The following is a 13353-nucleotide window of genomic DNA, read 5'->3' on the forward strand; positions in this document are numbered from 1 at the left end:
CAGGCACACATCATTCAATTAGATGTAAGTGTAGAGTTTCCTGTTCCTTCGCTCTCCATGTTCAATGTAGAGGGTTCTGTTTCTTCGCCGTCAGTGTTGTTCAATGTAGAGGGTTCTGTTTCTTCGTCATCATGACTCATATCTTATCATATGTATTTATCCACACAAAGAACGCCTGATCCATTTTGTTTCTTTTATGTGAATAGTTTATTTACAACAAGTGAACCAAACTTATCCTCCATTACAAACACCACAAACACTCCCAGCTGTGACACACCATTTTCACCCCTGTGCGCACTGACAGCTAACTGATGACAGCTGACAGCTAGGTATACATGCTCGGCTTCCCGCCACTGCGTCATACCGGCATGTCTTTACGTACTGCAAGTACAAGAACAAAACACAAGATTTAAAATAGAGTTGCAGTGTATTTCCAATACAACACATGCATATGAACGTATAGGCTACTCACTTTAACACAAAACATAACAGCCATAACATATGATCCCATTTTCAACATATGAGAACATATATCTCAACAGTAAGAAGAAGAACAGCCCTCATCACGTGCTCAATAGCGCCACCGTGCTTTTTTGAGAGAGCGAGAGAGAGAGAGAGAGAGAGAGGGAGAGAGAGAAAGAAAGAAAGAAAGAAAGAAAGAAAGAAAGAAAGAAAGAAAGAAAGAAAGAAAGAAAGAAAGAAAGAAAGAAAGAAAGAAAGAAAGAAAGAAAGAAAGAAAGTGTTTTATTGAGTATGTACTGTATGCCATTTTCTCTATGTCTCTCTTTGTGCTTATGAGTTTTAGTGGGTTTTCTTTGACAAAGTAAACAAATTAGAGGTAGTTGATGACGAGAGAAAGTCCTGAACATGTAAAAATATATATATATATATATATAATATATATTCTATCTATGAATCACAGTAAACTAGACACTGCCTCTTTAAAGTGACTCGTCCCCTGGACAGCTACAACCAGGAAGCACCTCCCACCCGACACACGTTCAGAGTTTACTCTTCCTGAGAAAACAAAACTTGAGGGCCGTTAACACTTTGAATGCCAGCCACGCATTTTGTTGTTAGTTCATGCCGACCGTTGAGTGCCCACCAACGCTATATAGCGTTTGTTTGTCGTATTTTATTTTATTGGCGATTTGAATTCATATTTCATCAATCGAGCCTCAGGTTAGTGCTGCAGAGTCTCTCTGAGCTCAATTGGGAAGATACCGCCCCCTATCGTCTCTCCCTATGTAACTTCACCCCATTACTTTAGACTGATGCAGGGGGGGGGGGGGCCAGTTTCCTCATTTAACTTTTCCGTCAAGCCAACTGAAGAGACCAAGTGATCGCCGGCCCAGAAAACGCGTGGATTATGTATTTACAGTACCCAACGCTGAATCAATAAACGCGATCGATATTTGGAATGGCGATCCAAACACACACACACATAGGGCCCACGTTGATATCTCTGTGAAAAAAGTTCTGATTATCCTAAGACTGGTAAAATAGATTCCTTACCTCAGATCAGATGTTCTCTAAAAAGATTATTCCAATTCCTGATCGTCATTCCAAATATCGATCGCGTTTATTGATCAAACGCTGGGTACTGGAAATATGTATTCCACGCTGTTTTGGGGCTCGGCAATGAATCCGATCCTCTCAGATGACTTGCCTGAGAAGTAAAATGAGGAAGCTGGATTCCCCCCCCCATGTGTTTCATGCAATCCATTCCAAAGGGGTGCAGTACAACAGGGAGAGACGATAGGGGGCGGTATTTTCCCAATGGAGCTCAGAGAGAGTTTGCAGCACTAACTTGAGACTAGATTGATGAAATATGAATTCAAATCGCTAATAAAAAAAAGCGAGATTTATCGTCGCTGGCACTCAACGGTCGGCATGAACTAACGATAAATCTCGTCGCTGGCACTCAATGTGTTAAAGAAACACAAGCTGGTCAAAGCCTCCACGCGGCTTCAGGAGAACACTTGCTCTCGTCATGATGAAGCTATGAAGATTTTCTGTCGTACTGATGTAGTGTGCAGTGTATCTGTTATTTGTGTTCCATGGGTGAACATAAAGGCCATGATACAGTCTCAGCTGCAGCGGAAAGGACAGAGAGACAGACAGAGCTTGGCATGTGTCAGCAGAAAATCCAGGAGAGAGATAAGCAACTCAAAGACGCCTTCTTCTGAGCTGAAGAAGGTGTCATATCTTAAATCAATACATTAGATTAATCACAGTACAATGAGGTTGTTATCTGGAAGGAGGGAAAGATCATAAGTGATAGAATGGTCTCCTCATCTGACTTCCAATATAGCCAGCAAGGAATAAACGTGCAGTCAAGACCACAGAGTTCGAATTCAAACTCATGTATTTATTGCCGAGAGGCCAAAAGGTGAAAATGCATCAGTTACATACAGGGATTATTCATCATTTTTCACAAGACATGATTGTACAACAAGGTTGATGAGGTTTACATAATCATATAGCCCATTCACGGTGGCTTTCACATCAAAACAAGTTTGCACATAAAAGTAGTCATGTTTATCAATGGAATAGACTATCTTACTATTTAAATGCATGAGTTTTAATTCGAACTCTGTGGTCTTGACTGCACGTTTATTCCTTGCTGGTTATAATGGAAGTCAGATGAGGAGACCATTCTATCACTTATGATCTTTCCCTCCTTCCAGATAACAACCTCATTGTACTGTGATTAATCTAATGTATTGATTTAAGATACGACAAAGGTAATCAGAGCCCAACAGAGGACCACAGTGACTCAGGCTGAAGAACTGCAGAAGAGACTGGAGCAGGAGATAGCGGACCTGAGGAGGAGAGACACTGAGCTGGAGCAGTTCTCACACACAGAGGACCACATCCACTTTCTACAGAGTTACCCCTCCCTCTCCAGTCCCAGTGAGTCTACAGACTTACCCAGCATCAGTGTCCTTCCTCTCCTGTACTTTGCAGATGTGACTGAGGTCGTGTCTAAGCTGAGAGACAAACTAGAGGATGTTCTGAAAGAGCAGTGGCCCAGAATCTCAACAACAGTGAATGCAGTTAATGTTTTACTGCCACCAGAGCCCAAGACCAGAGCTCAGAGCTGACTTCTTACAATATTACTCTCTGATCACACTCGACCCAAACACAACAAACACAGATCTGTCTTTGTCTGAGCGGAACAGAAAAGCAACACTGATGCAGCAAGAGCGGTCATTATCCTAATCACCCAGAAAGATTCATTCATTGGTGTCAGGTTCTGGGTAGAAAAGGTCTGACTGGACGCTGTTACTGGGAGGTGGAGTTGAGTGGAGAGGTTTCTGTAGCAGCCTCCTACAAAGACATTAGTAGAACAGGCACTCAGGAGAACTGTGGATTTGGATGCAATTCCAAATCCTGGGCTTTAGATTGCATTCCAAGTAATAATTACATCTTCTGCCACAATAACAAGAGAATAACAGTATCGGGCCCCCGGTCCTCCAGAATATGAGTGTACCTGGATCACAGGGCAGGGACTCTGCGCTTCTACAGCGTCTCTGACACAATGACCCTTGACCCTCCTGCACAGAGTCAACACCACATTCACTCAGCCTCTCTATCCTGGACTTTGGTTTCAATATTACCCTGGGGAGGCTGAGTTTTGTGAGAGATCAGGGACATGCACTTAAGCATTACATCACGCGCAGGAGTGGTTTGTGACCAATAAACCATGCCTAGGGGTGGTCGTTAGGCCCGAGGCGCAGCCGAGGGTCGTTAGACCCCCCTAGGCATGGTTTATTGGTCACAAATCACGACTGCGCGTGATGTAAAGCTTTTATACAACTGCCAGATTCATCCAACCTTATTTCTATACAATAAACACACATTAATCGAAGATTTATTGAAAAAACCATCCGCCAGAAAAAGTAGTTCCCACAACTACAAAAAAGACAAGTTGCCTCCATGTGGAAGCAGCTTGAAGTGCATCCAACCAAACTAACACATCCAACTGTGTATTATTGGAATGATTGAGAGAAGTTGCCTCATGTGGAAGCAGCTTGAAGTGCATCCAACCAACTAACACATCCAACTGTGTATTATTGGAATGATTGATTGAAAATTTTATTACCAGATGCAGAATGGGTACAATACAGTACGGCTCAATACACACAATTGTTAAGGGAATGCAGACCTACTTTCCATAGAACTTCATTCTTAGATGCTTCTATATAAAGTAGGTAAAACAAATTAAAACGTTTTCTTTGCCCTATAGGAAAAAAACGTTTTCTTCGCCCTATTTTTTTATTTATTTCTTTTAGCCTAAACTTAACCAGTTGGAAACCAGGGGTACAGTAATAAAATTAGCAATCAACCAATCAATCAATTCAATAGACCATGCTCACTTAAAACAGCGCTGCTTCTCTCTCAGTCTGACTCCCCCGCTGTTGCAGACAGGAGTGTGTGTGTGTGTGTGTGTGTGTGTGCGTGTGTGTGTGTGTGTGTGTGTGTGTCACAGTGTGTGTGTGTGTGTGCGTGCGTGTGTGTGTGTGTGTGTGTGTGTATGTGTGTGTGTGTGTTTGTGGGTACGCCAGCGTCGGACAGTGTGAGAGAGAACGCTGCAGTCAGTAGAAAGTAGGAAGGAAGAAATTTAAATCAATCAATTAATCTATCAATCAAACCGCGATTTTTCTTTTGTTCTAGATTGACTCAAGACCCATCAATTACATCATCCAACATTGTTTAAAGGACTAACACATTCCCCTTGACAGAATCGCTTCATATTTAGTCGTTATGGTGCTTTCAACATAACCATTTGTTGTCCGCGATCTTGTTTTCTCCCGGAGTGAGCCGGGGAGGGTTATGTGATTCGGTTGTGGGCGGGTCCTGAGCCCAGGACCGTGGATTGTTGCCAATAAAGACGTGTGAATGGCCAATCAGAATCGAGAAGTTTGCATGCCGTTGTATAAAGCTCGGTACAGTACACCCACCACACACACAAATATTCATAATTTTTGTAGCAACTAAAGTCAGGCTAGAGAAGAGAAAATAGCAGATCTACAAGCTCGGTTAGTAGTCAACAAGTGCAACCGGGATGTAACAAACAAGAGGGCTTTTTGCTTCCGCCACTACCTGCGTGTGATCCTCAGCGCCCCCTGCTGCCCTGATACCCGGTGTGACGTCATCATTACGCTGACACACGCACGCTATGAAACATGGATTAAAATATGCATGTGCGTGGTGGTTGTGGTTGGGCGGACAAAATGTTTGATAAAAACGCTAAAACTGGGTCAATTTCGATACTTTTTTTGTCCTATTCATGAAAGTCACATTTGGCTATAGTCCACATTGTTTATTGAACAAAAATACAACCTGCAAGTGGGCCTTTAAGCACTGACTTCACAAGACTGCCCCCTGTGGTTTGTCTAAGTCACTACAAGTGTGTTGATACAATGATCACCCCTCCATTTGTCCCCCAGATTCCCCGAACACCCCCTTTCCTGAACACATTGTCACATTCTATGCTGCAGTAGAATTATTTCCTGAACACATTTAGTCACATTTGATCCTGCAGTAGAAATCTCCACTCCATGCTTCCATATTAGTTGTCACCGTTGTGTAATTTAAGAGTAAGTTAAAAGCCCTATTTCCTACTTCCTGATGATGTAGTCAGTCCCTGGAGGCCCTCAGCTCTGACTAGTTGGTCACAACAGAGGTCAGAGTTAGGGTGAGGGTTAACCTCCAGTATTTCAGCCCTGAACTAAACGCTGAAAGTTGCATCCAAAGCTGATTTATTGGTTTTGTGGCTCAGTCAGGAAGAGCTGGACATCCAGGATGAATCACAGCAGGTTTATCTGAGAAAGGACTTCAACAACATCCTCTATGAGTAGAGGTCAGGGGTTAGGCTTAGGCTTAGACTCCACCCTTCAACAACATCCCCTATGAGTAGGACAGAGGGTAGGGCTTCAATCTTCTGAACATAACCTTCAAATAATGAATATCTATTATTGAATATTAATGATTGATTCCACAAAACATTTGTGTGTGTGTTTGGGGTGGAACACTTATTTTTTTAGGTGGTTTTATTAATATTTATTTAGATGACATCAAGAAAGCAATATAAGACATAATATAAAATTCATCAATTCACACAAATTCATCTATTCATCTTCTCTTTAAATGTTGTATGTATATAACATTATATTCATGATTTTAGCTGGGAAATCCAGATCTGGACTCCACAAGACAAGCAGGTTAGCACCAGCAATACTTTCGAAGGCACACGTGTGTTATAAAACTACAACCAACAAATACTACTTTACAAAAACGTGTCAAATATTGACCTTACAACAGTACAATATCCTATCCTTTTTCAACTCAGTAGTCAATGGTATCAATCAGTAGTCAATGGCATCAATCAGTAGTCAATGGCATCAATCAGTAGTCAATGGCGACGAGATTGGGAATCGATTTCCCTTTGTACTTAGAAACAGAGGCTGTTTGTAAAGTCTGTAGAAATACATTTGTAACATGTTGGTTTTATCCTCCAAACAGCAGTGTGGTGTCGGCTATATTTGACCAACACAACAAAATAGAGTGAACGATGACATACACACAAAAAAACTATTACCTGAGTTGCTGTTGGTTGAAAAAAATATACATCTCAAGAATGTTTGACCCCAGGCTAATATTTACAGCACATTAAACGTATAGAAATAGCTTAAATAATTACTTCTATTAGGGGGGGGGGGGGAACAAGGGTGAACTGGTGAAAATATAGTGGAATATTTGGACCTTGTATTTTAAAAGCCACTAAAAATATTTATCAGATATATAGTAAAATGAAAAGAGAATAGACAAACTAAAGGTTGTTATCTTAAAGGTAGGATCTGTAACGCCGTGGCGAGGCGTCTACAGCGGCATCTGGGACTCGTGGTAAACATCCTGTCCTGGCTCCTCTTCAAACCACGCCTTGGCATCATCAGCATCCAGCTGGGAAGAGAGAGATCATCACTTTACATCACATTAGATTACATTAGATTACATTACATTACATCACATTACATTACATCACATCACATTACATTATACTACATTACATTACATTACATTACATTACATCACATTACATTACATTACATCACATTAGATTACATTACATTACATTACATTACATCAGATTACATTACATCACATCACATTACATTATACTACATTACATTACATTACATCACATTACATTACATCACATTAGATTACATTACATTACATCAGATTACATTACATTACATCACATTACATCAGATTACATTACATTACATTAGAGAACATCACATTGCATTACATTAGATTCCATTCCATTCAATTAGATTACATTACGATGTATGGATCCCCATTAGCTGCAGAACACCAGCTGCTCTTCCTGGGGTCAGGGGTCAAACACATGACATGACAACAGATAACACCAGCGGGTCTTCCTGGGGTCAGGGGTCAAACACATAACAAGACAACAGACATTTACAGACAGGCAACCAAGTGGTATTAAAATGCAGAAAGTGGCAATATACTTTCTATCAAACACATTACTATTACTAATACCAATCATATGGAATCATACATAGTACAATATACATTACAGTATATATTACATTAGATTACATCCCATTATATTACATCAGATTATATTACATACGATTACATTACAGGGTGTGTTCACATCTGAAGTCCAGCTATAGTCCGGACTTTCCGTGGATAGTCCGGACTTTCTGGTGGACCAAATGTGAAAATGATACATTGTTTGCTTTTGGTCTGTGTTCACACAACCCTGTTTGGTGCGGATCTAATTTGTAAACAAAGGACATGCTGTCGCCAAGTCGTTCATCTATTTATTGGACTAGCACTCAAACGTAAACAGTTGCCGCCAGCGCATTGACACACCTCGCCCACACGCCGACTGTTTAGATTTCATTTGTCTAGCTGTCATTCTCATGCCTGGTTGCTATGCTTGTTGCTGCCTGTCACAAGTGACGTATTAACATTTGCGGGTTTAGCGCGCGAGGGAAAGAGCAGTCACCTCGTCGTTACCCCACGTTGATCCTCGACTCATTGCTGTCTTTTTTTATTTTTATTTTTTGCCGCTGTGAGATACAGACAAGGCTGCTAATGTGAGGATGAAGTTATTAGGTGGAGTTGCGCCTGCGCGCTCTTTGGGGAAGAGTTGGGTCGCGACTCGCGCGACTGCTCATTCATCGAGAGACAGAGAGGAAGAGAGAGACTGTCCGCGCGCGGCGCCAGTCTAGAGAGACAGAGAGAGAGAGAGAGAGAGAGAGAAAGAGCGAGAGAGAGGCAGAGAGAGAGAGAGAGAGGAAGAGAGAGACTGTCCGCGCGCCTGTCATTCATTTGAGTTGGGTTGCAACGTGCGCGCAAGCTGTCACTTGGCGCTGTCAAGTTGGGTCGCGCGACCGCCGCCACTAGGCACCTGTCACTCATTTGCTCTAGATTAGATACTATATAAAGTTCGTTTTGCGTTCACACCAACAGCAAACGAACCATGGTCCACTTTGAAACGAACCGAGTCCCAACTTTTCAAGAGGACCATGGTTCGGTTGTTTGGTCCTCATTATAGTTCGGTTTGCGTTCATACCTGTACAAACCAAACGGACTATCGATCTAAAGGGACCATGGTCCACTTAAAGGGACCATGGTCCACTTAAAGTGGACCAAACAGAGTAGGTGTGAACGCGCCCTAAATTAGATTATATTAGATTAAATTAGATTATATTAGATTACATTACATTAAATTAGATTATATTAGATTAAATTAGATTAGATTAGATTACATTACATTACATAACATTACATTAGATTACATCAGATTACATTACATCCCATTAGATTACATCGCATTACATTACTTTAGATTACATTACATTAGATGACATTACATTACATTATATTACATTACATTACATTGCATTACATTACATTACATTACATTACATTACAGTACATCACATTACATTAGATTACATTTGATTACATTGCATGGCTCAAACATCATTGTCAAGTTTGCAGACAACACCACCGTGGTGGGACTCGTCAGGAACAATGACGAGTCGGCGTACAGAGAGGAGGTCCAGTACCGCTCTGTGGTGTGCTAATAACAACCTGGCCCTCAACACCAAAAAAACGAAGGAGATAGTGGTGGACTTCAGGAAAAATAAAACAGGCACGCACAGCCCCATCCACATCAATGGAGAGGTTGAGCGTGTCTGTAGTTTCAAATTCCTGGGAGTCCACATCTCTGAGGACCTGTCCTGGACCACCAACACCTCGACCCTGGTCAAGAAGGCCCACAAGCGCCTCTTTTTCCTGAGGAAGTTGGCCAAACTCCACCTATCCCCTCCCGTGCTAGCAAACTTTATCGCTGTATGATTGAGAGCATCCTCACCACCTGTATCTCAGTCTGGTACGGCAACTGCACTGTTAAGGCCCGGAAATCACTGCAGAGGGTAGTGAAAATAGCCCAACGCATCACCAAGACCCAACTCCTCCCCATCTCATGTATCTATGAGAAGCGGTGCTCACGGAGAGCACGGAACATCATCAAAGGTGCTTCTCACCCCAACCATGGACTGTTCACCCGCCTGCGGGGTACTCGCTCTGGGGCACGCTACCGCAGCCTCCCAGGCAGAACCAACTGGACCACGAATAGTTGCTTCCCCTCAGCTGTCAGACTTCTGAATCAAAACTCTACTTAGCCCACTGCACCTCACTGTATACCTGTGTATATAGCCATAGCTTACAGTATGTAGACTTTATTTGAATGATTATTTTAATTGTTATTTTGTATTCTCACCATTGCACATTGTGCCATTGCACCTTACTGTACAGTTTTATTTCTATGTGTCTTATATTGCAACTGACTGTTGATTGTCACATCATGGTTAGATGTACACAATCTCGTTGCACTGTCTTGTACTGTGTAATGACAATAAAGTAAAAAAAAAAAAAAAAAAAAAAAATACATTCGTACATTCGATTACATTCGATTACATTACATTACATTACATCCCATCCCATCCCATCCCATCCCATCCCATCCCATCCCATCCCATCCCATTACATTACATAACATTAGATTATATTTACATTTACATTTAGTCATTTAGCTGATGCTTTTATCCAAAGCGATTTACAAGTTCTGTACGACAAGTCATCAGGAAGGGCACAACTCTATCAGCTGAGTTTTTGATTGATTGATTGATTGATTGATTGATTGATTGATTGATTGATTGAAAAGTTTATTAACAGATTGCAGAATGGGTATAGTACAGTACAGCTCAATACATACAATTGTTAAGGGGATGCAGACCAGAGAAAGACTTTCGTCTTGTTTACATCAGGGTCCCCCATTTTCAATTCATCATAACATATATGACATACAGATAGACAGTACTGCTACATCTATACATTTATGACATATCAGATTTGCAAATACAGTACTGTTTGTGATACAAAAGTGTCCAGAAAAGGAGTGTATATACATTTGGCGTAGAAACTGTACATTGGAGGAGGTTGGTTGGGTGGGGTGGGGTTGGGTGGGTTGGGTGAGGGCTGTACATTGGAGGTGGGGGGGGGGGGGTTGGGTAGGGGACACACACACATTTTACACTGTACATTGGAATATTGACAAAGCCTTACTTGGTCATTTACTGTACAACTAGGTTAGGACATTTGTAGGGGCCAGTTTCGAATTGCAGTCTCACGTAGGTGTTTTTTGAGAGTGTTTTTGAAAGTGGGTAGTGATTCACATTCCTTTACAGCTTTAGGCAGGGCGTTCCACATTGATGTGGCATAATTGCGAAACGTGTTTAGTCCCTTGTTTGAGTAACAATGTTCATCAAAGTGTTGAGTGCTACAGTGTAGGCAGGGGTGTAAAGTACTTGAGTAATTGTACTTCGTTACAATACTTAAGTACTGTTTTTGGGGATTTGTACTTTACTCGTATTATTAGGTTTGTATACTTGTACTTTTACTCAATTACATTTCAGAGAAAAAAAACATGCTTTTTACTCCTTACATTTAAAATGCAGACCTACAAAGTACAAAGTACAAATCTCGCAGGTCCAACCATTTTAATTAGTATATTTGTTTCTCTGGCCGAACTAACGTTAGCGCTATTAATCCTGCGGCCGCGCTTTATTTAAAAACAGCCAATCAAATCCCCATCAATGGAAAATTAACCCGCCCATACCCATGTGATTGGTCCTTGTGCAGGACTAGAAAGCGGGGATCTTTGATTAAACACCTGCTATCAGAAGAATAGACAGTCAGAAAAAAGAGTTTTTACTTTAACTTTTTAGTACTTAAGTACATTTAAAAGTAGAAACTTTTTGACTTTTACTCAAGTGTGTTTTTAGCCAGATACTCTCACTTTAACTTTTTGAGGGTACTTTTTACACCCCTGAGTGTAGGTTAGTATATTAGGTGCATGACAGTAAGGTTAGTTAGGGTTAGATATTTTTATATATATATATATATATATATATATATATATATATATATATATATATAATATATATATATATATATATATATATATATATATATATATATATTATTATTATTATTTTTATTTTTTTTCCTTTCATTTTAGATAATGGTTGAATAAGTGAGTCTTTAGTCGACGGCGAAATTACATTATACAATGGCATGCACATGTATTGATTCTGATTGGCTGAAACAGTGAAGTTGCCGGTTGTTATTTAGTATAACACACTCCACGTGACCCCAGAACCCGCCCACAACCGAATAACTTTTTTTTCCGAATGAATCCGCCGTTTGTCTTTTACGAATGAAACCAAGATGGCGGAAAATAATCTTTATGAATGGATGTATTCATTTCATCATAACGACTCATTCAAAAAAGATACACTCACCTGGAATATGTTAGTTGTTTACACAATGTGGGATTATGTGTACTGTAATGTGTGTACTATATGTGTGCACTGAAATGTGTACTATATGTATCTACTATGTATGTATGTAAATAAAAAAAATACAAAATTAAACGTAAGTCTTCAGGGGTATAGGGCCCGACAAGCCTAGTGCTTCTCCCTAGCCCTTTTCGGACAATTGGACAATGCTGCAATAGCAGCTGGTAAAAGTTTCGTGATTTATGGAATGACCGTTGTTATGTGTCCAAAGCCCGAAATAAAAAATAACTGAACTGAACTGAATGTTGGATTATGTAATTGTAAAACAAAATATTAATCGCGGGGGAGGTTCTGAGGCTGAGTGCTCTCTGTGTCGGTGTCCGTCGCGCAATAGCTGGCTGGCTATCTCATTGAATAATCAGTCTGTGAACTTATACAACAGGAGAAGCCGGAGAAGGAAAAAAGACATGCTGACATTGACGAAAACGAACGTATCATTGTACATTTTGATCTATGTACATGTATGATGTTACCCCGAATATGTAAAGCCGCGGGCACCGACACGATTTACACCAATCATTGTTTAAGAAGCACAGTGAAGTTACCGGTTGTTATTTGATTGATTGATTGATTGATTGAAAATGTTATTAACAGATTGCAGAATGGGTACAATACAGTACAGCTCAATACACACAATTGTTAAGGGGATGCAGATCAGAGAAAGACTTTCGTCTTGTTTACATCAGGGTCCCCCATTTTCAATATGACATACATGACATACAGATAGACAGTACTGCCACATCTTGTTTAAGAAGCACAGTGAAGTTACCGGTTGTTATTTGATTGATTGATTGATTGATTGATTGATTGATTGATTGATTGATTGATTGAAAATGTTATTAACAGATTGCAGAATGGGTACAATACAGTACAGCTCAATACACACAATTGTTACAGGATGCAGACCAGAGAAAGACTTTTGTCTTGTTTACATCAGGGTCCCCCATTTTCAATGCATCATAACATATATGACATACTGTACATGCCATACAGATAGACAGTACTGCTACATCTTGTTTAAAAGCACAGTGAAGTTACCGGTTGTTATTTGATTGATTGATTGATTGATTGATTGATTGAAAATTGCATTAACAGATTGCAGAATGGGTACAATACAGTACTGCTCAATACACACAATTGTTAAGGGGATGCAGACCAGAGAAAGACTTTCGTCTTGTTTACATCAGGGTCCCCCATTTTCAATGCATCATAACATAATATATGACATACATGACATACAGATAGACAGTACTGCTACATCTATACATTTATGACATACCAGATTTACAAATACAGTACTGTTTGTGATACAAGAAGAGTCTAAAAAAGAGAATATATACATTTGATAAAGAAACTGTACATTGGAGGAGGTTGGTAG

General features: G+C 40.3%; 1 protein-coding gene across 1 annotated transcript in view; it reads right to left on the reverse strand.

Moving 5' to 3' along the window:
• Positions 1–6014: 6014 nt before the first annotated feature.
• The window catches only part of LOC311236059 (band 3 anion exchange protein-like), a 129932-nt gene continuing 122593 nt past the window's right edge, over positions 6015–13353 (reverse strand). The window contains exon 18 of the mRNA XM_084323649.1: positions 6015–6969. Within this exon, the coding sequence (XP_084179775.1) occupies positions 6889–6969 (81 nt within the window). The 3' untranslated portion in view covers positions 6015–6888. The remainder of the gene's footprint in view (positions 6970–13353) is intronic.

The sequence above is a fragment of the Notolepis coatsorum genome, assembly GCF_963971535.1.
Source record: "Notolepis coatsorum genome assembly, chromosome: 10".
NCBI classification, from domain to species: Eukaryota; Metazoa; Chordata; class Actinopteri; order Aulopiformes; family Paralepididae; genus Notolepis; species Notolepis coatsorum.